Source organism: Oncorhynchus gorbuscha, linkage group LG17, assembly GCF_021184085.1.
Source record: "Oncorhynchus gorbuscha isolate QuinsamMale2020 ecotype Even-year linkage group LG17, OgorEven_v1.0, whole genome shotgun sequence".
NCBI lineage: Eukaryota > Metazoa > Chordata > Actinopteri > Salmoniformes > Salmonidae > Oncorhynchus > Oncorhynchus gorbuscha.
In genome coordinates this window covers 30,133,666-30,159,550 of record NC_060189.1, presented here as the reverse complement: position 1 = coordinate 30,159,550, position 25,885 = coordinate 30,133,666, and the positions used below count along the sequence as shown (strand labels likewise).

Sequence of the window (25,885 nt, the reverse complement as noted above, 5' to 3'; positions counted from 1 at the left end):
CTGTAGATGGGTCACCTAGCTAGCCTAGCTGGGGTTGTGTTGTGTAGGGAGGGAATGGTAATGATGCTGACAACGCAAATAAACAGCATAGCAATTTCCTCCATCCCACTGTAAGGCTCCTGTGACTGTCACATCCATGACTACAGAGGTGTCTGGTCACACCCCTAACAAGGCCCCTGGAGGGTTGTCCCAAATTTGATTAAGCACAAATTGCTTGAACCCTACGCTTTTACACCCAGACCTCCAGCGCAGCACACATCGTCATAGCAGAACAGGGGCCCCCTGTGTTACCCGCGTGTAGCGGAGCACGGGAGAACAATCCCATTTCATTAGAACAGGCCCAGAGCGGAGCTGATATAATGGAGCCTGGGCCATTAAAACCATGTTGTGTCCAGTCACTCACTGATGGAACTATTGGGGGGGGGGGGGGGTCCGTATGACAACAAGGACACGCCGGGGCACGTGATGGTGCACGTACTATGTGCCCCTGAGCAAACTGTCATTCAAGGCACTTTAATTAATTGATCAGGTCGTCTTCCTGCCTAGTCGTGCTATGAGGCTGGGGCAGTAACACTGACGTGCAAGAAGGCACATAAACACCGTGAGCCTGGAGAAAAGACTGACTGTGTAAATAACTGCTTCTGTAGGGTATTACAGTAATAACTGTTTTTAGCTAATCGTTCAGTGCAAAGGCGAACTTGCTTTATTGAATAGCAGATATCGAGTGATTTTATGATAGTTACTATGGTTAATGGCTAATAGTCTGAATCGGAGGACACAGGCCCTTTTTGGATTAGGCCTAATTTAGAAAAAAAATCTCTCTGGAGTCTTGAGAATGTCATTAAGACTTCGTTTTGACCATCTACACAATCATTTAATGAGCGTTCTGATGTACTTAATGAATCTGTGAATGTTTAATATTTTATAGCTTCCTAATTGCCCTGTTTTCTATGAATTACTTTGGCCTATTAAATATGAATCCGGATGGAGTGATATGATGGATAACATAAAGTACCCTGTTTAAAATCTCAAATGGAAATGGATGGTCTGTTTGATGTTCAGTAGGATACCGCTCTTACAGAATCAGGTTTCACTTTGTAAGGGCTAATGCTACGTAGTTTCAATCAAGTTCCAGACTTTGCTTGTGCATTTTGTCCCTTGCATTTATATAGAATTGTATTTGTGTCATTGATTCTTAGTAGCAGTAGTGGTCGTAGCAAACCTTATTATACCCGGGGGAAATTAGTTTTGCAGCACTGTTCCACTCAAGACACTACAGACAGAATTTGGGATAAAAGTTGGTCTGTTAATATTGATGCAAAACTTGATGAATAAGAATTCAGGAGAAGTGTTGACCCATCGAGCATTTAGTAGAAGGAGTAGATCAACAACGTGCTACGTGATAGGCTTGTCTCTGTATCTGCTCTTAGACTATAGGCCTAGCTATGCCTATGAATACAATTGAATTACACTCGGATGGTCCAACGTATGTATATATATATATATATAATTACAATGTATATCACACACGCTGCCTTCAAATAGAGTTTAATTAGTGTATCACTTTTTTGGGTGAAGCATGTCTGGCAGCCTTAGTCTTCTGAGCCGTTTATAATTCAGCCCAGTCCATCCATTTTCATGGGGAATGTTTGGGGGGAGGTTTCCTTTTAATGAATTTGACAATTAGTAACAGAAGTTAATGACTGTGTGGGGCCTAGTACCCTGATGGACATGGCTGTGGGCCTGAATGTGCCTGTGATCCAAGCCATATATCCTCTAATGAAATGCCTTCAGTTTCTTGACGACTACAGCTAGACTGGACAGGCTTTTGTTTAGTCTGCCCCTGGTGGGGGTCCTTGGGGTCCTTCCACACCAACAGTCATGGAGGAGGAACAGAGAGCATTGTGGGAATGGTCTGAGGTAGCAATGACATGGTGTCGTTATAGCTAGATTTTCGGAATAAGCAGAATACCCATAGCAAAGTCTAATGTCCAATAACTCATTTGAACTGAGTGTGTATTAATTGTATTGCTATACGTTTTGACAGTCACAATAGGTTTATTGCGTTATAATTCCAATAGTAGGATATCTTTCTGGGAAAATATGTGCTGTAATTTATAGTACCTTTATCGTATATTCTACCCACAGTCCCAATGGGTAACACAATCCAAACATCCTTCAGCCAAATACCACTTCAAGTTTTTAACATATAGTTCATGATCCATCTCACTCTTTTTCAGGTATTATCCAAGTATGAAATATTTAGTTAAATATGTCAAGCAGCATGAAATCAGAGTTTGTGTTGTTTTAGTGTCATGAATACATGGAACACTTCTGCAGTATCCGTCTCTGTAGTTGTATGTATTCACACCCGCCTCGCAATTATTCCCTCTGCCTGCTTTGCTTTCCCACAGCGGATGAGAAAGAATGTGTAGAATTTTCTCAATCCAAGTGGTTCAGTTTGTCCAGCGCAGCGCTAGCCCCCTCTTATTCCTGGCAGTCTCGAAGATGGCTATAATGGCGGCAAAAGCAAAACGTCATCCAAAAATAACTCTCTCCAGAGCTTTAAGTAAAGTTATTTTTTGCATACGGTCTAGAGTTAAGAGCCGGAGAGTCTACATTTAAAAAATGGGGGTGTGAGAGTTTGCTCTTCTCAATGTCCAGAATGGATTGCTAAAGTGGCTATTATTGCCTTTTTGTGATAATTATATCTGTGACGAAGCTACGAGCCATTGGGTTAAAAGAAAGCCCACTTCATTGTTTCTTGATGATTCAGGCCTCAGAGGGCCCACTTTTAATGTTATGTCTGCCTCTGGCTCCCTGAAGGACAGAGGGGAAAGGAGAGGCATTATACTGTGTTGTTTAATCAGGCCCTGCCAAGTTTACAGCTCAATGACCCAATCACATTGTCAACAGTTAGACACCCCTCGGAGACTGGCCTGTTCTCTACACACTCTTTCTCTATTCTCCCTCTTTCTCTCTCTCTCTTTCTCTCGTTCCATCTTTCTCTCTCTCTCCCAAGCTTCGTTTGTCTCTTCAGGAACTGACATGTTTTTGAGGAAAAGGTTATCATGTCATTAGAAAACAGCCCTGCAGCCTACGTAGAGTAATAGGACAGTGCCTCCAGCCTCTTGGCTCTGTGCAGTGCTGCAATGTTATCAGTCTGGAGTAATTATTGTCACAGAACTCTGAATTTCCAGAGATTGAGTTGTATTCTACATTACATTTTACACTGACTATAGTGACTTGCTGTACTGTATGTGTTTGGGCCCATTTCACAGTGCAATGACACTCAGTAGGCAGTAAAGAATCCATCACACACGTACCCTACCCTATCCCTGTACTACCCTAGCCTATCCCTGTACTACCCTATCCCTGTACTACCCTATCCCTGTACTACCCTACCCTATCCCTGTACTACCCTAGCCTATCCCTGTACTACCCTATCCCTGTACTACCCTAGCCTATCCCTGTACTACCCTAGCCTATCCCTGTACTACCCTATCCCTGTACTACCCTAGCCTATCCCTGTACTACCCTAGCCTATCCCTGTACTACCCTAGCCTATCCCTGTACTACCCTAGCCTATCCCTGTACTACCCTAGCCTATCCCTGTACTACTCTAGCCTATCACTGTACTACCCTAGCCTATCCCTGTACTACCCTTGCCTATCCCTGTACTACTCTAGCCTATCCCTGTACTACCCTAGCCTATCCCTGTACTACCCTAGCCTATCCCTGTACTACCCTAGCCTATCCCTGTACTACTCTAGCCTATCACTGTACTACCCCCTAGCCTATCCCTGTACTACCCCTATCCCTGCCTATCCCTGTACTACCCTCTAGCCTATCCCTGTACTACCCTAGCCTATCCCTGTACTACCCTATCCCTGTACCCCTAGCCTATCCCTGTACTACCCTAGCCTATCCCTGTACTACCCTAGCCTATCCCTGTACTACCCTAGCCTATCCCTGTACTACCTAGCCTATCCCTGTACTACCCTAGCCTATCCCTGTACTACCCTAGCCTATCCCTGTACTACCCTAGCCTATCCCTGTACTACCCCCTGTACTACCCTAGCCTATCCCTGTACTACCCTAGCCTATCCCTGTACTACCCTAGCCTATCCCTGTACTACCCTAGCCTATCCCTGTACTACTCTAGCCTATCCCTGTACTACCCTAGCCTATCCCTGTACTACCCTAGCCTATCCCTGTACTACTCTAGCCTATCCCTGTACTACCCTAGCCTATCCCTCCCTGTACTACCCTAGCCTATCCCTATCCCTGTACCCTACTACCTAGCCTATCCCTGTACTACCCTAGCCTATCCCTGTACTACTCTAGCCTATCCCTGTACTACCCTATCCCTGTACTACCCTAGCCTATCCCTGTACTACCCTAGCCTATCCCTGTACTACTCTAGCCTATCCCTGTACTACCCTATCCCTGTACTACCCTAGCCTATCCCTGTACTACCCTAGCCTATCCCTGTACTACCCTAGCCTATCCCTGTACTACCCTAGCCTATCCCTGTACTACCCTAGCCTATCCCTGTACTACCCTAGCCCCTATCCCCTATCCCTGTACTACTCTAGCCTATCCCTGTACTACCCTATATCCTATCCCTGCCTACCCTGTACTAGCCTATCCCTGTACTACCCTAGCCTATCCCTGTACTACCCCCTAGCCTATCCCCCTAGCCTGTACTACCCTAGCCTATCCCTGTACTACCCTAGCCTATCCCCCTACCCTAGCCTATCCCTGTACTACCCTAGCCTATCCCTGTACTACCCTAGCCTATCCCTGTACTACCCTAGCCTATCCCTGTACTACTCTAGCCTATCACTGTACTACCCTAGCCTATCCCTGTACTACCCTTGCCTATCCCTGTACTACTCTAGCCTATCCCTGTACTACCCTAGCCTATCCCTGTACTACCCTAGCCTATCCCTGTACTACCCTGGCCTGTCCCTGTACTACCCTAGCCTGTCCCTGTACTACCCTAGCTTATCCCTGTACTACCCTAGCCTGTCCCTGTACTACCCTAGCCTGTCTGTTTGCCTGTGTGTGTTTATGTGTGCACCTCTCCCTCCTTGTCCCCTCGTTCTGCCCAGGGACTGCTGTGTGTGTGTGTGTATCTCTGTCCCAACACACACAGACAGTATATTATTTATCTGATTAGCTGACACATCTGTGTGGAGCTCTGTGCAGTGCGGCAGCTGAGCAGAGCAGCGTCAGGCCCAAGGCAGGGCATGGATTTCATTTTAAAAAGTATCAAAGGTTTACACGCCGCTCGCTTTAATCAGCATGTTTATCAGGCAGAGAGAAATTGCAGGAAGGACCACAGGGAGAAGGGGGGGTTATCTTAAGGACCAGTAGCCTGGGAAATTGATAATGGCTACAAGGTAATTTACTGGCAACTTGTGCATCCCTCCACCGCGCCGCTGCCGAGGCCGGCCCCTCATTCTAATTACAGGCCATGTAATGCACTAATGAAGCTGCGGGGTGTGTGTGTGTGAGTCTGTGTGTGTGCTCTGTGCCAGTCTGGATTGATTTCATGAGCTTGAGATTGAATACATCTCTGGGCTGTGGGTGGATGGGTGGGTGGGGAGGCCAGTGCTTGAGATTGAATACGTCACTGGGCTGTGTGTGGTGGGTGGATGGGTGTGTGGGTGGGTGGGTGTGTGGGTGGATGGGTGGGTGGTGGGGAGGCCAGTGCTTGAGATTGAATACGTCACTGGGCTGTGTGTGGTGGGTGGGGGTGTGTGGGTGGGTGTGTGGGTGGATGGGTGGTGGGGAGGCCAGTGCTTGAGATTGAATACGTCACTGGGCTGTGTGTGGTGGGTGGGTGGGTGTGTGGGTGGATGGGTGTGTGGGTGGATGGGTGGTGGGGAGGCCAGTGCTTGAGATTGAATACGTCACTGGGCTGTGTGTGGTGGGTGGGTGGGTGTGTGGGTGGGTGGGTGTGTGGGTGGATGGGTGGGTGGTGGGGAGGCCAGTGCTTGAGATTGAATACGTCACTGGGCTGTGTGTGGTGGGTGGGTGGGTGGGTGGGTGGTGTGGGTGGGTGGGTGGATGGGTGGTGGGGAGGCCAGTGCTTGAGATTGAATACGTCACTGGGCTGTGTGTGGTGGGTGGGTGGGTGTGTGGGTGGATGGGTGTGTGGGTGGATGGGTGGTGGGGAGGCCAGTGCTTGAGATTGAATACGTCACTGGGCTGTGTGTGGTGGGTGGGTGGGTGGGTGTGTGGGTGGGTGGGTGGGGGGATGGGTGGTGGGGGAGGCCAGTGCTTGAGATTGAATACGTCACTGGGCTGTGTGTGGTGGGTGGGTGGGTGTGTGGGTGGGTGGGTGGGTGTGTGGGTGGATGGGTGGTGGGGAGGCCAGTGCTTGAGATTGAATACGTCACTGGGCTGTGTGTGTGTGTGGGTGGGTGGGTGAGTGGGTGGATGGGTGGGTGGGGAGGCCAGTGCTTGAGATTGAATACGTCACTGGGCTGTGTGTGTGGGGTGAGTGGGTGGATGGGTGGGTGGGGAGGCCAGTGCTTGAGATTGAATACGTCACTGGGCTGTGTGTGTGTGGGTGGGTTGGTGGGTGGGTGGGTGGGGAGGCCAGTGCTTGAGATTGAATACGTCGCTGGGCTGTGTGGGTGGGTGGGTGGGTGGGTGAGTGGGTGGGTGGGTGGGTGAGTAGGTGGGTGGGGAGGCCAGTGCTTGAGATTGAATACGTCGCTGGGCTGTGTGGGTGGGTGGGTGGGTGAGTAGGTGGGTGGGGAGGCCAGTGCTTGAGATTGAATATGTCGCTGGGCTGTGTGGGTGGATGGGGAGGTCAGTGCTTGAGATTGAAAATGTTGCTGTGTGGGTGGGTGGGTGGGTGGGTGGGTGGGTGGGTGGGTGGTGGTGAGGTCAGTGTTTGAAATTGAATATGTCGCTGGGCTGTGTGAGTGGGTGGGTGGGTGGTTGGGGAGGCCAGTGCTTGAGATTGAATATGTCACTGGGCTGTGTGGGTGGGGAGGCCAGTGCTTGAGATTGAATATGTCGCTGGGCTGTGTGAGTGGGTGGGTGGGTGGTTGGGGAGGCCAGTGCTTGAGATTGAATATGTCACTGGGCTGTGTGGGTGGGGAGGCCAGTGCTTGAGATTGAATATGTCGCTGGGCTGTGTGGGTGGGTGGGGAGGCCAGTACAGCCTCCCTCCAGAGTCTGTGTGTGTGGCGATCTCCCAAGATGAATGTGATGTGAAAAAGTATCTGATTCATATTTGGCAGTGTGACAGACACATTAGTCCAATATGATGTATGTATTTCATAGAATAAGTCAACGAGGTGATGCTGTGTTTTGGAGCTTGGTGTTGGTAGATGTGTGGTCTGTGGTGGGATATTAGGAGGCAGCTCTGTTTGCAGTGACAGTCATTGAGGGTTGTCTGGAGTACAACATGTCTGGAGGACAACATGTCTGGAGGACAACATGTCTGGAGGACACTCCCTAACTACTAACTTTTGTTTTCCAGACTGGTCTCCCTGACTCACTCAGTAGCACAGTGAGTCCTTTTGCAAACTGACTAGCTTAATACTTAACTGGGTCAGTTCTGTCTGATGTGATGGGGTCTCACTGAAGAGTGTGTGTGAGTGCGTGCTCAGTTCTGCCCTATGTAAAGGTCTCTGACCTTGCAGTGTGGTCGGACAGTTCCATGTCCAGTTCACACAAAGTTACTGATAAGAAGCAGAGTGGCTCTGCTGCTCCAGTGTTAGTGTTGTTGTTCTGATGCTCCGGCTCCAGCCAGGCCCAGACAGCCAGGCCCAGACAGCCAGGCCCAGACAGCCAGGCCCAGACAGCCAGGCCCAGACAGCCAGGCCCAGACAGCCAGGCCCAGACAGCCAAGCCCAGACAGCCAGGCCCAGACAGGACGAGGAGTTCACCCCCCCTCACTAGGGGATGTGTGCAGGGCCAGGAAAGCCTTGATATGACCATCATGTAAACATCCCCACCTATCTGATGGAGGGAAAGAACACTGTTTTCTGTGTGTGTGTGTGTCTGTGCGTGTGCGTGTGCGTGTGCGTGTGCGTGTGCGTGTGTGTGTGTGTGTGTGTGCGTGTGCGTGTGCGTGTGCGTGTGTGTGTGTGTGCATGCGTAGACATCGTTCTCTCATGGTGTCCTCTCTTTTTGTTCTTCAAGTGATATTTAGATGGTTATGTGACCTTTTGGCTCAATTAGATCATCAGCAGACATCATCATCACTCTGTGACTTGTTGAAATAAACACTCATATGACGGAACAGGAAACCGTTGTGATGTGAGAGTTTAAAGTATATAGCGTTTCCTAAAAGGAAGATTTTCCTCCTCCTTCCCTCTCTTCTCTTCACAGGAAAAGGAGGATGTCGAGGCGGTGTCTGTAGGGGCCATTCTTTCAGACTACCAAAGAGTACGAGTGGAGAATGTGTAAGTAGAACAAGTGTGTACACACACAAACACACACACACACACAACTACATGCCCGAGAGACACTGTATTCCAAACAAAGATGATGTACATATGTTTACTCCATGATGTTCAGTCTAGCTGTATTTTTATGGTACAGTTGTATTACCAGAATGGCCAATGGCTTGCTTACGTAATGGGAAACAATGTATTGTTATACACGACATCAGAATGGACTATACAGTAGGACATTGGATACAGGTGAAAGGGTTTCTATGATAGTACCTTTGGGAGAGGCCTAGAATGGGCCTCTCTCTCGCTCTCCCTCTCTCTGTCACTGTGGTAAGGTACATTCCAGCACAAGCCTCTCTCATCTTGTGTTCCCAACACAACCACAGAGCTCTCAGCTTATGAACAAATCCTGCTGTCAGTCATGTATTGTTTCAGCCACTCGCACACACTCGTTCCCTCACATACACACTCACACACCGCCAGGCGTTCTCTGAGACAAAGACATGTACGCCCAAGAGTTTCGGCTCCAGTTACCGGCACACAGCCTATGTGAGTGTGTTGTGTATGCAAGTGTATGTGCGTGTGTGTGTGCGTGAGTGTGACACAGACAGTTATAGTGTAAAGGAGGTGCCATTTTAAGATAATTACCCCTCTTTAATTCCCCCCTTTTCTGCTGAATGTGTTGAACAAAGCCACTAGCACCAGAGACGGCTCCGAGTGTGTTCCATCTGAGCCTTGGTGTGGCAGCCTGCCCACAAAACTAGTGAAAGTGCCCGACGCACTTTGAAGGTGTTGTGATCCTGGTCATTTTTCATTCTGACCCACACCCTCCCTCCCTCCCTCCCTCACCTGTTCTCCCAGGTGTGTGCGACTGGGTCTGCAGCCCCTGGCCTACCTGTGGCGCCGTGACCAGGCAACCCTGCTCTCCGAGATGATATCATGTGACCTCCACGCCCTCCTCATCAAAGTGGCCGCCTTCGGTGTGTCTCTCTCCTTCTTCTCGTTCTCTCTCTTTCGCTCTCTTTGATCAGGGCAGCGGGTGAGCAGTCCAACACCGCCCTTCTCTCATTGCCGGCTTAGTGCTCGCTCTTTTCTCAGTCCAAAAGGTACAGGTTAAGTAGGAGAGTTTGTTAGAGGGGAGTGAGGAGAGTTTGAGATTGAGAGCGGGGAGGGAACGGGAGGTGGAGGGTTTGTGTTACCAAAGAGAGAAAGAGAGGGTAATGTGCAATGTTCCGAATCATCAATCTGTGGTTTTTAGCAGCAATGTTGAGACTTGTGCCAGGGGGCAAGTGCAGCAGAGTGGAAAAGATTATGAATAGAAAGATAAGAATCAGAAGGGAGGAGGAGTGACGGGGGGGGGGGGGGTCTTGGCGGTTGAGCAACTGTACAGGTGATTGCACAGCGCATTAATGAAACCTGTCAATAACACCGCGCAGGCGTCCCTATTGTGGTGGGAGGCCAGTGTTGCTTACCTCACAACTTTTGCTTACCTCAGAACTTATGGGCCGTGAAGAGTAGATTCGAATCTAGTATATATCTAATTTAAGCTCCGGCACAATTGGAGAAGGTTAAAGTATCGTCACCTAGGTTTGTCTTCTTGGCCAGTGTTGAGCCTGGGGGACAGAAGGATTGGCTTGCAGAATAAGAGGAGAAAAAAGTGTTTTTTCTTTCTCTTCAGTGTGCTACCTGTATCGACTTGACAGTTGAGTTGGATCCCTTTGATAGTGAAAGTGATAAATTATAATTATGTGGCAAATGGTTATTTTTTTGACTTTGAAACAACTCTGGGTGATAGATCATTATGGAGACACTGTTTACATGCTCTTAAGTGCTTGTTGTCGCCTTCAGGGGCAATCAGTTGAAAGGGGTGCCAGCTAGACTGACGACCTAGTGAACTGAACGTTGTGACATGTTCAGGTTTCTAGATGTCTCTCAACACCATTGAAATGGTCACTGTTGGAATGTCGTTCCTCATTTACCTGCATCATTAGTCTTCGTATCTATGACTATTTCTCTTTTTCTTTTAAAAGTTTGAAGTGTTATTCGTCTTTTCCCCTGTTCAAACTTGAATCTTTCACTTTTTTTTTAAAAGAGAGAGATAATTGCAAGAATCCAATTCGGAGCCTGTTCTAATTTTACTGGAAAATCATTGTGTTCTAGCATCTCTGTAAAGTAGACACGTTATCATGATGTTCTCCAAGTGAAGTCCCTTTCTCTAGCTTTAACTAACACCTGCTTTTGACTTGTGTATTCCACTTGGGCTACTTCTTCTCCCTTTGATGTCAATGATCACACTGTCCTTTCTTCCGCCCCGTTTGAACGCACTGAACCTGGAGAATGTTAGAGGGGATAGTAATTATGCTAATGCAGGGCTTCTTAAAAACAACGTCATCTTCATTTGGTCGCCGAGACAAAGCCTCTTTGTGTCTGGCCCAGGAATGCTGCTCTGCTGTATGCTGCGGCTCTCTGCTATCGCCCCAGCATCGCTAGTCCCTTCAAATTACCGCCCAAAGTCATTCACAGCCAGAGAAAACACCTCACCTTAAAAGCTTAAGTCCCCCAGTGACCAGGCCACCGTACCGCCAAGCTTTCAACCCCTTCTGTTAACACATAGGCTACTCCTCTAAAAGAAAATTCCACACATTCATTTTGTGAGTGTGTGTTTGTTTGTGTGTATTTAGTGTTTTGGTTACAGGTAGAAGAGGAAGATGTTATCGTGGTCCCTGACTCCTCACCTGTCCCGAGGCAGGGGTAATTAGAAATGAGAGAATTTAATGGGGCCGTGAGCGCCTCAGGCCCTTTTAAGGCACCACTCAAATAATTGCAGCTTTGGTTCGAAGCAGGTCTGAGCAGCGAGGTGTGCTGTTTGGGGGGGGGTATTGGGTGACAGATGGGTGTACCTGAGGGGATGAGGTAGGGGGCGAGGGGGATTTGCCTCCGCAGACCTCAGGAAGAGATAATAACAGCTCTCTCAGGGTTAAAGGTCAAAGCCACATCTGAAATGACAGAGAATGCTGCGATGTTAGAGATGCTTTTGGTTCATCTGGCACTGTCTGCAAGATATGTTTTTCTTTGGGGGCGGGGGGGGGAGTAGGGATAGATACTGGGTGGTAGTTTCAGTGTAATATTCCTTCATTGCCTACTTAGAGAGACAAGTGAAAAATGTACGGTAAACCGCATTTCCTACTGCTTTTGCTTTTTTGGGGGGAAGGGTAGAGATTTTGAAGTTGACAAATCCCTATTGTCAAAAGACAGCTGTCCAAAAACTGGATGATCCTGTAAATGAATTCTCAGGAAGCGCTTATTTTCATACTGACGTTACTTTAATCCACAGTTGGAGAGAAAAGAGAGTAAGAACAGACAGAAAAAGATTATTGTCAGATTTCTGTCTCCTGATATCCTATGTAGTGAAGGCTATTGCATGTCTTAAGATATTGAGCACAGCAGAATATTGTAAAGCCAAATAAAAAGATTCTGTGAATGTGTATTGGATGATCATGAAGTTTGACCTGAGCAGGGTCCTCTATGTTTTCACATACAGCACAACCGCTCTCTTCTTTGCAAGTGATAATTGGCCATTCCAAATGCCACTATTAAATATTAATGTAATTAGTTAACTGATTGATTAGTGTTGGTGTGTGTGGGTGCACATGCAGGTTCAGCATTCTCTGCAGCAGCTAATTGCTCTGCAGCTTTAGCGATAATTGCCATTTTTTAAATCAGCGTTTCTCCGTCGGAAACCTTTTATCACATTGTGAGCTGAGCGCTACCCTTTGCGCTCGGCCTTCCTTTGTGTTATGAGAAAATTAAACATGGACCGATTTGCATTCACTGAAGACCATACTGTAGCTCCAGTTTAAAACCGTAGGCTAATTTAGTTATTTCAGAAGACCTAATGGTTGGTTGACAATTGTCTATTTGAAATGCGATGTTGTCTTGTCTACTGTCAAAAACACCAAACTTCTTTGAAGGCAGAGGAATAGATATGTTTTCTTCTGAAAGTCAAGTCAGCTTCCATTGTCCTTTCAATGGCCGGGACCAAATTAGCCTTGAAAAGCAAGCAGTGCTATAATTTGAAAAGCAAGCAGTGCTATAATTTGAAAAGCAAGCAGTGCTATAATTTGAAAAGCAAGCAGTGCTATAATTTGAAAAGCAAGCAGTGCTATAATTTGAAAAGCAAGCAGTGCTATAATTTGAAAAGCAAGCAGTGCTATAATTTGAAAAGCAAGCAGTGCTATAATTTGCTGTTGACATTTGATGTACCACTGGCAGTAAAGCATTGTGATGAAAACAATTAAAGCAACTTTAACACAGTGACAGTAAACCCTAAGCCGTCAGCCTCAGAATGCACCGTTTAACCTTGACTCAGGTCACAGACCCCCACCCACCCCTCCTTTCCTCCATCACGTTGGGATGGAAAGTTGCTAACAACAGAAAGACAAAAGGACGTGGAGGATTAGTCATTTAGGCTTGACATGCCAAGTAACAAGACTCCTTTTTTTTACCTGTCTATTGGCTCATCTGACCTGACCTTGTGGGGCCAGTTCAGTCATATAAATCTCTCAACAATGTTATGAGTTTAGTGGAAGGTTCAATGATCAACTGTTTTGGCCCAGCATGCCACAATGAACTGAAACAGCAGTATTTGATATAAAATCAAATCAAACTTTATTTGTCACATGCGCCGAATACAACAGGTTTAGACCTTACCGTGAAATGCTAACTTACAAGCCCTTAACCAACAGAGCAGTTCATGAAGAGTTAAGAAAATATTTACCAAATAAACTAAAGTAAAAAAATTATCAAAAGTAACACAACATAACAATAATGAGGCTATACACAGGAGGCACCGGTACAGAGTCAGTGTGCGGGGGTACAGGTTAGTTGAGGTCATTTGTACATGTAGGTAGGGGTGAAGTGACTATGCATAGATAATAAATAGCTTGTAGCAGCAGTGTACAAAACAAATGGGGGGAGTCAATGTAAATAGTCCATTTTGCTGCTAGAATGGATACATCAAGAGTCAATGGCACCTATTGGAGTCAAACAATGCAAAAGGAAAGGTGGAATTCCATTCTATATCATTGATACCTCCTCTTTATTGTCAGTTAGTGTCTTTTCCTAAAAGTCAGGGACAACATCTGTGTAAACCTTGCAATATACATTGGATAAGGTTTTAATTGCCCACAATATCTTTTCATTTAAATGTGTTGGATATAGCAGATTCCATCTTTGAGGTGGGTGCTACTCTATTCACCCTGCCTCTTATTCCTCTCAGAGACATTGCATTTCAGATAAAAGCTTGGACGCATTTCACATATAACCTCAATCTTATCATCTTTTGTTTGTGGCAGCATCCCTCCCTCTCTCCTCCCTTCCTTTCCCTTTCTCTCTCCCCTGTAAGATGAGGTGATACTGAACAGCTATTGTTTTCACTAAGGTCTTTGAGAGCATTGTTCAACGGCTTGACGCGGCTCACCTTCTAGCGGGAGATGCTTATTTCATGCATTTAAAAGCTAAAATGTTTCACATCCTGAATCCAATTTTCTCTCCCTTTTCTCTCTGAAGGCAGGGATTAAAGCCAAGCTGTCAGTCGGCAGACATGCCAGATCCTAAGACGGCTGCGATATTCGGCTCTGGCATTGGCCGTATCTAGAATCTCTCTCCCAGGTTTTAATTTGGCATTAGGTGCAATGTAGCACTGCCAAGGACAGTGAGCAGGAGAACACAACTAGTTTAAATTAAGAAGGTAACTCATGCTGGAGGTTTACATGAATCATTTGATGAAGGGTGCTTATGCTTTTGCCAGTGGGTAAAAAGTATACACAAGGTTTTGCTGTTGAAATAATTGGCTCTGACTATATACAGTGGGGCAAAAAAGTATTTAGTCAGCCACCAATTGTGTAAGTTCTCCCACTTAAAAATATGAGAGAGGCCTGTAATTTTCATCATAGGTACACTTCAACTATGACAGACAAAATGAGAAAAAAAATTCCAGAAAATCACATTGTAGGATTTTTAATGAATTTATTTGCAAATTATGGTGGAAAATAAGTATTTGGTCACCTACAAACAAGCAAGATTTCTGGCTCTCACAGACCTGTAACTTCTTCTTTAAGAGGCTCCTCTGTCCTCCACTCGTTACCTTTATTAATGGCACCTGTTTGAACTTGTTATCAGTATAAAAGACACCTGTCCACAACCTCAAACAGTCACACTTCAAACTCCACTATGGCCAAGACCAAAGAGCTGTCAATGGACACCAGAAACAAAATTGTAGACCTGCACCAGGCTGGGAAGACTGAATCTGCAATAGGTAAGCAGCTTGGTTTGAAGACATTAACTGTGGGAGCAATTATTAGGAAATGGAAGACATACAAGACCACTGATTATCTCACTCGATCTGGGGCTCCACGCAAGATCTCACCCCGTGGAGTCAAAATGATCACAAGAACGGTGAGCAAAAATCCCAGAATCACACGGGGGGACCTAGTGAATGACCTGCAGAGAGCTGGGACCAAAGTAACAAAGCCTACCATCAGTAACACACTACGCCGCCAGGAACTCAATTCCTGCAGTGCCAGACGTGTTCCCCTGCTTAAGTCAGTACATGTCCAGGCCCGTCGGAAGTTTGCTAGAGAGCATTTGGATGATCCAGAAGAAGATTGGGAGAATGTCATATGGTCAGATGAAACGAAAATATAACTTTTTGGTAAAACCTCAACTCGTCGTGTTTGGAGGACAAAGGATGCTGAGTTGCATCCAAAGAACACCATACCTACTGTGAAGCATGGGGTGGAAACATCATGCTTTGGGGCTGTTTTTCTGCAAAGGGACCAGGACGACTGATCCGTGTAAAGGAAAGAATGAATGGGGCCATGTATCGTGAGATTTTGAGTGAAAACCTCCTTCCATCAGCAAGGGCTTTGAAGATGGAACGTGGCTGGGTCTTTCAGCATGACAATGATCCCAAACACACCGCCCGGGCAACGAAGGAGTGGCTTCGTAAGAAGCATTTCAAGGTCCTGGAGTAGCCTAGCCAGTCTCTAGATCTCAACCCCATAGAAAATCTTTGGAGGGAGTTGAAAGTACGTGTTGCCCAGCAACAGCCCCAAAACATCACTGCTCTAGAGGAGATCTGCATGGAGGAATGGGCCAAAATACCAGCAACAGTGTGTGAAAACCTTGTGAAGACTTACAGAAAACGTTTGACCTCTGTCATTGCCAACAAAGGGTATATAACAAAGTATTGAGATAAACTTCTGTTATTGACCAAATACTTATTTTCCACCATAATTTGCAAATAAATTCATTAAAAATCCTACAATGTGATTTTCTGGATTTCTTTTCTTCTAATTTTGTCCGTCATAGTTGAAGTGTACCAATGATGAAAATTACAGGCCTCTCTCATTTTTTTAAGTGGGAGAACTTGCAAAATTGGTGGCTGACTAAATACTTTTTTGCCCCACTGTAGGTCTAAGAGAGACCCACAAGCAGAGTTCAGTAAAGAGTGAGAACCCCCTTTCTGTTAACACTGCCTTTTTTCAAACATTTTGTTTCTAAGATCAGTAAATTATGCATCATTTCAAATGTTTTTGTTGTAGTAGTAATAAGCAGGTAGTAATGGATATGATAGTGTCCTTTCCATACTATTTTTTGTGTACAGCATAACCATCAATACATTTACAGAACACACATTTTTATACAGCATTTGCAAAGTTTTACATGTCACTATGATAGTCTTGAGTATATTACTGACGTCATTGTTCAAATAGGGCAAAACCGCTCTTTTTCCACACTAATTTCAAGCTTCGGCAGAGTAATTTTGTGAACACTGTACCCCTTAAAACGCGTTTCCTCATTACTCCACCCTCTGCTTTGAAAAGTTCACTGAATTTAATTGCGGTTTTATAGGATAATACGGGATAAAAAGCCTTTTAAGGGCCAGCTATTCCTTTTGTCTCCCAGGAAAGCATCCCTCTCTCCAAAGTGTGGCCAACCTGTCTCTGGCGGCAGACAAATGGCAGCTTCTAGTGGGCTTATTTGGGTTTAATGTGGCATAATGAGGTTATGTAATTGGGTTTAGGTCAGGTTGTAAAACAGGTTGAGAGGAGATGGGGATGTGAAGACCATGTAAATGAGTGCAGTGTTAAGATTGCTGGATGAAGCTAACAGTAACAATGTGGTGGGCTGGGCTCACAGTACGTAGCCACTGAGTGACACGTTTTGTCCAGTATCTTATGGTTCAGGAAGTAGAAGATAAACAGATTTCTGTTGCCATTATTCATTTCACTGGGGGAATTTCATAAAGATGAAACTACTTTTATGTCATTGGAAGATTGGCATCACAAGTCTGAATAGTTATATACTGTATGGTATATTATCACGCATTCCTGTCACGCACATCCCTAAGCGCTTGCCACCTCCCTCCCTGTAAATATCAAATCATGTATCATATATTATTTAAGGCTAGGCAAAGTTAATGAAGACATTAAAAAAGCGACATCCTCTCAGCAATTTGAAGCCAATCATTAAAATTTGTTAAAAGGCATGACTAATTAAAAAGGATATTTAAATGGGATTGAATTTTAATGCTTTTTCTCTTATTACCTTTGTGCGGGGTTAAGATGAGAGGGTGACGAGATGAGATATTCTCATACTAATTAAGGCCACAGCTCCCCTGGGTGGAGAACAAGGGCCTGGCTCATTCTCTCCTTCCATCCCTCCCCCCTGGTCTTCCCTCGCTCCTTCACATCGCCAGACCATTGGAAGCTTGGGGAGGCCTAGTTGAGGCTTAACTTGAAACCCATTTTGGGATGCCGCATGCCCCTCCCCAGAGCTACCGTGGAATCGAAACCTTGACCTTTTGAGGTTGTCCGGACAGCAGGAGAATATAGTCTCTCATGTTATGATGAACTTTTGCCTTCTAATTGCATAGAAACTTGTAAATGAGCAGGATTAAATGCATTTGAATAGGATAATGAATGTTTTGAGGTTTTGATGACCAAATATATCGGAACAGAATACTATGGTGTTTGTTGTGTTGCCACTTATGTCAAAATAGCATATCAGTTTGTTATACTGTAGGTAATTAATGTGTCAGACTGTGTATGAAAAGCCACACTGAGAAGACATTGGATATGGGTGAAACTAAGTGAGCCACCAATAAGCCTCTCAGTCACATGAAGCTGAACATAGCCTTGCTAATCTTGTCTATGGTAGTCTCCATGGCTATAGAATCAGATAGGTCGAGCGAGATTGGATTGGCTGAGGCTCTAGCATGAACAGGAAACCACATTAGGATCATTTATATGAAGCCTCCTTGGTCACGGTGTTCACCTGGTTTCACCTTTACTCCCGTCTGATGTTTAGCTGTTTGTCTCTGTTGTGTCTGCTGAGTTACATGCGGTCTCATTGGCTGTTTGTCTCTGTTGTGTCTGCTGAGTTACATGCTGTCTCATGGGCTGTTTGTCTCTGTTGTGTCTGCTGAGTTACATGCTGTCTCATTGGCTGTTTGTCTTTGTTGTGTCTGCTGAGTTACATGCTGTCTCATTGGCTGTTTGTCTCTGTCGTGTCTGCTGAGTTACATGCTGTCTCATTGGCTGTTTGTCTCTGTTGTGTCTGCTGAGTTACATGCTGTCTCATTGGCTGTTTGTCTTTGTTGTGTCTGCTGAGTTACATGCTGTCTCATTGGCTGTTTGTCTTTGTTGTGTCTGCTGAGTTACATGCTGTCTCATTGGCTGTTTGTCTCTGTCGTGTCTGTTGAGTTACATGCTGTCTCATTGGCTGTTTGTCTCTGTTGTGTCTGCTGAGTTACATGCTGTCTCATTGGCTGTTTGTCTCTGTCGTGTCTGCTGAGTTACATGCTGTCTCATTGGCTGTTTGTCTCTGTTGTGTCTGCTGAGTTACATGCTGTCTCATTGGCTGTTTGTCTTTGTTGTGTCTGCTGAGTTACATGCTGTCTCATTGGCTGTTTGTCTTTGTTGTGTCTGCTGAGTTACATGCTGTCTCATTGGCTGTTTGTCTCTGTCGTGTCTGTTGAGTTACATGCTGTCTCATTGGCTGTTTGTCTCTGTTGTGTCTGCTGAGTTACATGCTGTCTCATTGGCTGTTTGTCTCTGTTGTGTCTGTTGAGTTACATGCTGTCTCATTGGCTGTTTGTCTTTGTTGTGTCTGTTGAGTTACATGCTGTCTCATTGGCTGTTTGAGGTTAAGTAGGGCAAGTAGGGTCACCTGGGCTGATACCATAAGTAGATTGTTTGTTTAATTGAGGATCAGAGTTGTTTGTTCTCAGGAGATATCGTGTGGCCTCATCAGCCTCCTCATCAAAGAGCTAAAGGTCGGAAAGGAGGCTTCATCAGGAACAGGTGTCATAAAAAGTTTGACAGGTGGACGCAGGATTTTGTGTCACGCAGAGAATAAAACCATAGACACTTAGGTAGAGTGGAACACATACTGTTAGTGCCCTTAATGCACAAGTACTGCAACTTAATTGACATGCTACACCATTAATACAGCCATGGTGGCTATTACTGGCTAATGTTGGGACCTCTAAGAATTGAGTGACATTCAAATGTGGGGTCTTTTTGTTCTCTAAGCTTTGATCTGAAGTAAAATGAGGACGAAGAGACTGAAGTAAGAGGTAATGGGGTTCTTGGAATGTGGCACTGGTGGGTACTGGCTGGGTGAACAGACACAGCACTCTTCCTCCTGTTTTTCTCTCTGCTGCCCCACACAAAGCTGAGGGCCTGTGAGTCACTTCCATGCACCGTGTAAGAGGAAGGAGAGTGGGAAGGCAAATAAACAGGACCTCTCTCTCCCTTTCTCTCCCTCTCTCTCCCTTTCTCTCCCTCTCTCAGAGTTTAGGTTATCAAAGGGAACCAGATGAGGGGTGCTTCTCTCTTTTCGCCCCGCTGAGACTGAAAACTGTTACCCTTACCCGGAGAGATCTGTGTACACTACTTGCAAAGTCAAATAAATAGATCCAGTGTGGAGGTTTACGTGTGTGTCTGTGTGACTGCCCGTAAAGCATCAGCGCCTGTCATCTTCAATCACTGTTCTCTGTCCCTGATCAGGCCTCCTCCTCTCTCTCTCTCTCTGTGTGTGTGTGTGTGTGTGTGTGTGTGTGTGTGTGTGTGTGTGTGTGTGTGTGTGTGTGTGTGTGTGTGTGTGTGTGTGTGTGTGTGTGTGTGTGTGTGTGTGTGTGTGTGTGTGTGTGTGTGTGTGTGGTGTGTGTGTGTGTGTGTGTGTGTGTGTGCAGGGCTGGATCCTGAGAAACACTTGGGGAAATCTCTGGCTGACATGGAGCCCTATCTAACTCAGGTCAGAGCATTGCCTCACCAAGCTGGATCTGGCTTTGTTATATACTTATGTCACCTTGAATGAACTCACTAAAGAGTGGTCTGCTTTCAAACTGTTACTGCTTTCTTAGCAGCATTGAGTTTAATCTAAAGACTCAATATATGGCCAACAGTGATGTTTTGGCTAGTGTTTCAAACATTTAGATTTAGAGTAAAGTGATGGCTTTTAGGCTGGATCTTAAAATGAAATGATTATGAACATGTTTTTGTTGGACAGCTTTCTGAGAAGTATGGAGTCCATGTCTGTGGAGAAGGGGGCGAGTACGAGACATTTACTCTCGATTGTCCTCTGTTCAAGAAGAGACTTGTTATGTAAGTCCAGCATTGAAAGTTCTGTCTTTCTTGAAATGAATGTACAGACAAGAAAGTATATAGTAATAATAGTTTTTTTCCTCTTTCTGCAGTGATGCTATGGAGACAGTGATCCACTCTGCAGATGCCTTTGCTCCAGTTGGCTACCTGCACTTCAGCATGATGCACACAGAGGACAAGGTGAATGTAAGTCTTCCTTCTTGCAGAGTTAGGCTGTTTTTGTGTCGGCGTTTAGTCGTTTCAGTTGAAGATGTAAATGCAATTCAATGTTTTACTTTACAATATTAAGGATATCAACATAAATACATTTGTCTTGCACACCATTGATACAGAAGTAACTCATAAACAAAATCAATAGAATCGAACAGTCCCTAAGAGTTGCTTTTTTGATACGTGATAAGGATGGGAAGCACTGTGGGGCAGGGGAGAGATCAGCCTCTAGAGGGTCTCCCTCCCATCTCTCCACCGCTCTCTCCTCTGGCCCCACATGGCCTACTTTGACATCTGCAATATTCACTCCTGCCTGAAACTAGGCCTGGCTTAATAAACATGTCTGCTCAAATGAAGGTATTTAGGATTCCGGTAGCTGGTTAAGGAATGGTAGAGGTGAGTAAAGGTGGGGGGATAAAGTCATAGGGATAATGCCCTGGCTTTCTGCACATTGACTGTATGCACCCATGCAACACACTGGATCGACTCATGTCACTTTTCACCTTGCAACGTTGTTCTCGTTGGTTTCCTTCTGGCTGCCTCTGGTCTGGTAGGGTAGAAGAGGACCAAGAAGTGTATGTATCCTTAGATTTGGTCAACCTAGGTCTACACAGTTAACTATGATGTCAGATAAGGTTGTGTGTAACGCAACAGCCCCTCCGTTGAACAGTATTACAGTGGTCTGGTCTGGTCGCCACTAATTATCTTAGCGGATTGGAGCCTACAACCAGTGACTAAGAGAAAGACGGGAAACGAAATAAAAGCCACAAGCTTAGTAAACAACAGCATCTTTGTCAGTTACTCTATGCATTGTATTTGTAATAAAGAAAACCACGAAAGAATGGTGAGCGAAAGAAAACCAACTTGGAACAAAGAGGATGAGAGTTGTATCTCGTAGAGGAGAGGAGCCGTACGAGCTGCATTAATCTGTGTGTATGTTTGTGTGTGAGGGGGTACACAGGGGGTTCACAGGGGATCACAGGGGTCACACGGGTGGGAGCGGCCCCTAGCAGGCCAGTGCTCTAGGGTATGGTTTTTGTGTGTTTGTGTGTGTGTTATTATGGACAGAAATCATACCCTTCAACCCCGGTGACCCTCCAGCTTCCATCCTCCATACCTACAGCTATGTATTTTCTACCCCCCCCCCACACACACACACACACATCCCCACAACCCCCCCCCGGGTCGCTGTTTGAGGGAAGAGCAGGGAGATTCCCTGGGCCTGGGACTCAGGGGAGAGGAGAACCTGCCCTCATGCTGCAGTCCAAAGCTCTTTCCATCAGGGTGACAGATCAGCCCTGACACCAGCACTAGAGGACTAGAGGAGACGGCACTGGGGCGGGCGGTGGGCAACACATGGGGGGGGGACATTACGGCCCTCCATCATTTGCCCCTCAGTTTTCCCTCCCTGTGTAGGCAGCAACCGAGAGGGGCTGCAGTATAATTAATTTGATTATCATATGGCCAAATGCAGCTGACAGCAGGAAGGTGGGGGTGAAGGGGAGGGGGATTAGTTGCTAAGAACATTTGAAATATGTATTTAAATGTTTTACGCCCTGGTGGAATTTGGCAGGTAATATGTACGCCGTTGAGAATGCTAATGTTTTTTTATTTTTTATTTAAGAAGAGGGTATGGAGGCAAAGTTGTAAATAAACAAATGAATAAAACACCAGTGTGGTGAAACCCAAAGCATGTCAAAGCAAAGCTAGGAGTCAAGAAGAGTGACAGCCGGCATGATTGAATTTACAGTATCAGAAAATCCATCCGCCTGCCGCCCCTCCCTGCTTGGTGTAATTCATGAATATGTTAGCATGTTGTTTCATATTCATTCACCTTGAAGTTATTTGTGGCTAGGCCCTCGTCAGAAACATAGTGACATCCATAGCCTAGCCTGTGTAGTGGCGGCGTATTGAAAAAAACAAATTGTGCTCTGTTTGGTTGTTTGCGCTGGTTGTGTGGAGTTATGTGATTTTGGGGCTGTGTCTGTTTGGCTTGATGTATTCCCTGCTGGTGTTTTACTGCAGGGCCCGGTGGCGAGTGCTTTGCCCCTCGGTAGTTGTCCTTGCCAGAGTGTCATTGAAAAGATGACTGAGGAGGCTGATCAAGCTGAAGACATCCAGGAAGAATTTACATCAAATGGCGACCTTAGTTGTCATCGGGGCCGTGGTGAGGCGCGTGTGTGCGTGCGTGTGTGTGCGTGTGTGTGCGTGTGCGTGCTCTGTGTCATGTGGCCAGTGTCATTATGCTAGCTCTTTTGAGTGATCACTTGACAAGAGCTGTCGTTCTAAGAGCATACATTTATGACTGTTTAGGAATGACATTTTTTATTACGGTCCATACTGTCCATAATTCTGAATGAACTATTACTTAGCTGTCGTATACATATGATTTTGCTGTTAAAAATACTCTTCATGTCTTCCAAAACATATCTCTCCCTCCAGACTTCCCGTCCTGCTCACCTAAAAGCTCCAGGGGCTACCAGTGGATCTCAGGCATCACCGGGCTTCAGAGCCCAGACCCAGGGATCCAGAGTCAGACCAATACAGCATTCACTCTGCTACAAGGTGCAGATCAGTACAGAAAAACAGGGGGGAAAGTATACTGACTGCAAACTAGTTTGTAACTCTGATGCTGCAAACTAGTGCATCACAAGTTCAAAAAACAGACTTGTAAAAAGTTCCCAAGGCTACTTGAAAATTATTTAGGTTCTCAGGAACTCTAGTGATAAGTCACAAACTCAGACTAATGCCCTAACCCTAAATAATCTATGTTCGCTTCAATCAAATAAACATTTAGAACTATTGAGGGAAGAGAAGGTTCGGGACTGCTTTTACTAGAGGTGATATCAGGAATATAGAATGTATTAAGTGGTTGGTGCTTGGGATATTGGAGAGGTTGGTGCTTGGGATAGTGGAGTGGTTGGTGCTTGGGATAGTGGAGTGGTTGGTGCTTGGGATATTGGAGTGGTTGGTGCTTGGGATAGTGGAGTGGTTGGTGCTTGGGATATTGGAGTGGTTGGTGCTTGGGATATTGGAGTGGTTGGTGCTTGGGATATTGGAGTGGTTGGTGCTTGGGATATTGGATTGGTTGGTGCTTGGGATAGTGGAGTGGTTGGTGCTTGGGATAGTGGAGTGGTTGGTGCTTGGGATATTGGAGTGGTTGGTGCTTGGGATATTGGAGTGGTTGGTGCTTGGGATATTGGAGTGGTTGGTGCTTGGGATAGTGGAGTGGTTGGTGCTTGGGATAGTGGAGTGGTTGGTGCTTGGGATATTGGAGTGGTTGGTGCTTGGGATATTGGAGTGGTTGGTGCTTGGGATAGTGGAGTGGTTGGTGCTTGGGATATTGGAGTGGTTGGTGCTTGGGATATTGGAGTGGTTGGTGCTTGGGATAGTGGAGTGGTTTGGTGCTGGTTGGGATATTGGATTGGTTGGTGCTTGGGATATTGGAGTGGTTGGTGCTTGGGATTGGATTGGTTGGTGCTTGGGATAGTGGAGTAGTGGAGTGGTTGGTGCTTGGGATATTGGAGTGGTGGACAGTGCTCTGTAACCCCTTTGCGAGGTTTAACCCTCAAACCAGACAATTGAGAAAATGAAGGGGGAAAACTCCTTTGTTCCCGGGACACCTTTCTTTCTCCTTGTTGTGTTAGCAAAATGCACTTGAAGAGATGCGGCAGGCTGGGCCTGAGCAAAAAGCAGGGGAGCGATCAGCTCTGTATTCACAAATGCTCTTTTTAAGTTTGGGAGGCAAAGTGTTAAAGAGGCCCACGTGTCAGCTGCTTTGTCCATCACAGGGACGGAATGGACAGACAATTGAAATGAACCCAGAGCGGAGCACACCCCGCTCCTCTTCAAACAGACACTCACTCTCACACACTTACACAGGCACGCTGTGTGGGTTAGCTCTTTTTCGCCCTGCAGAACTTTTTCTAAAAGTGCACACTTTAATGGTGCATCTGAATTGGGGGGGGGGGGTAGAAAGATGAAAAGCATATTTAATCGTGGTACGCGGCTGAACAGCCTTCAGAGCGCAGAGACCATATTAAAGGAGTTAATATTTAATGGAGAACCTCTTTGTATGAGGGCGAAGTGTGTGAAGTACTCTGAGATGCCAGCGTCGGCAAAGGAAAACAAACTTGATGCCAAATCATATTATAAGGGTGGAGAAAGGCCTTGCTTCAAGCCCCCTGCCTTCCCTGTGCTTTTTAAGGGAGATGTGTACAATGCATGGGATGAAACAAAAACATGACTCTCAGAACTATGTCAAGGTAAACATAGCTCAATGTGCATTCCCAAGTATCACCACAATCATTTAGCAACCTAAACAGGTTGTGTTCTCCCTACAATGACAAATATTTGTGTGTGTATCTTTAATCTGTGTCTTTGTCCTGTGTAGCGGAGCTGGAGAGGAGAGGCTGGCAGCTGAAGCATATTGTCCTGGTTCACCTGTATGTGAGGAACATGGAGGACTTCATTTCACTCAACAAAGTCTACACCACCCACTTTGGCGCAAACCCCCCTGCCAGGTACCATAATGGACCAGTAGGCTGCCTCTATATTGTCTAGAGAGGTTTCCCCTCCCTGTCTCCTACTCGTATTAATGTTATTTACACACACCTTTCCTGCGTTCTTAGATCAGAGCAGATGATGATAAGGAGAAGAGCATACAGACTATTTAGCACCCTTAGACTGACCCCTCACCCAAAAAGCAGAGACAATCACATATCCTCACTAAATCCTTCACTGTCAGTAAACAGTTGATGAGTATACAGGTCATATCATCAGGCTCTGTTCATTCATGTCCTCCCCTCATCTTTATCCCTCCCTCCACCTCTCAAGGGTGTGTGTCCAGGCACCTCTCCCTGCCGGTCAGCTCCTCCAGATGGACTGTCTGCTCCACGACTGGCCCCCGGAGCCACAGGAGGCCCAGCAGGAGGCTACCTTTCACCACAGAGAGGCTCTTCATGTCCAGAGCCTGTCCCACTGGGCTCCCGCCAACATCGGGCCCTATAGCCAGGCCCTCAGGGTAAGAGACCCCTACGGGAGGGGAGATGGAGGGGAGGGTGGTGGGATGGATGGCTGGGTTGGGTCTTTTAGATTCCAAGGAACTTAGTAGAAACATAGAGGGGGCGTGGTGGTTGGTTTGGGGATATATGTGAGCCTCTTTAGATGCCTACTGGGGACTAACAAGCATCAAGAGGTTAGGGGGGAGACTGATGGCGAAGTGGCTAGATGGGGAAAGACAGTCTTGAATATAATAATAATATATGGGACGAAAAGACACAGTCATTGTGCATACATTCTACGTAGGGGGTCCCGGGATTGAACCCACTACCCTGGCGTTAGCAGCTCTAGAGCTGGGACCTTGTGTTTCTAGGGGCTGGAGAAACTCTCAGTGAAAGACAAATCGATAAGAATGGTTGATCATTCCAGGGATCATTATAACTAGCTACAACTTTGTTGTTTGAGTCTGACGAGGAACTAGAAACAAATACATAGCCTTTGAAATCCGACTAGGATACAAAGCTGTGATTTCACTGAAGTTTGTAGTCTGAGAGTGTGTATCTGTCTGCACTTTTG

General features: G+C 46.1%; 1 protein-coding gene across 2 annotated transcripts in view; it reads left to right on the top strand.

Annotated features, from left to right (window-relative positions):
* Positions 1 to 25,885, top strand: part of dph6 (diphthamine biosynthesis 6) — a 91,065-nt gene that overhangs the window by 22,783 nt on the left and 42,397 nt on the right. Inside the window, exons 4-12 of one of the 2 annotated variants that reach the window (XM_046308963.1) lie at positions 8,362 to 8,435; positions 9,288 to 9,406; positions 19,687 to 19,748; positions 20,004 to 20,098; positions 20,191 to 20,278; positions 22,334 to 22,475; positions 22,751 to 22,873; positions 24,702 to 24,831; positions 25,145 to 25,331. In XM_046308963.1, the coding sequence (XP_046164919.1) occupies positions 8,362 to 8,435; positions 9,288 to 9,406; positions 19,687 to 19,748; positions 20,004 to 20,098; positions 20,191 to 20,278; positions 22,334 to 22,475; positions 22,751 to 22,873; positions 24,702 to 24,831; positions 25,145 to 25,331 (1,020 nt within the window). Of the gene's footprint in view, positions 1 to 8,361; positions 8,436 to 9,287; positions 9,407 to 19,686; positions 19,749 to 20,003; positions 20,099 to 20,190; positions 20,285 to 22,333; positions 22,476 to 22,750; positions 22,874 to 24,701; positions 24,832 to 25,144; positions 25,332 to 25,885 lie in introns of both variants that reach the window. The other variant, XM_046308962.1, reaches the window with a different exon arrangement.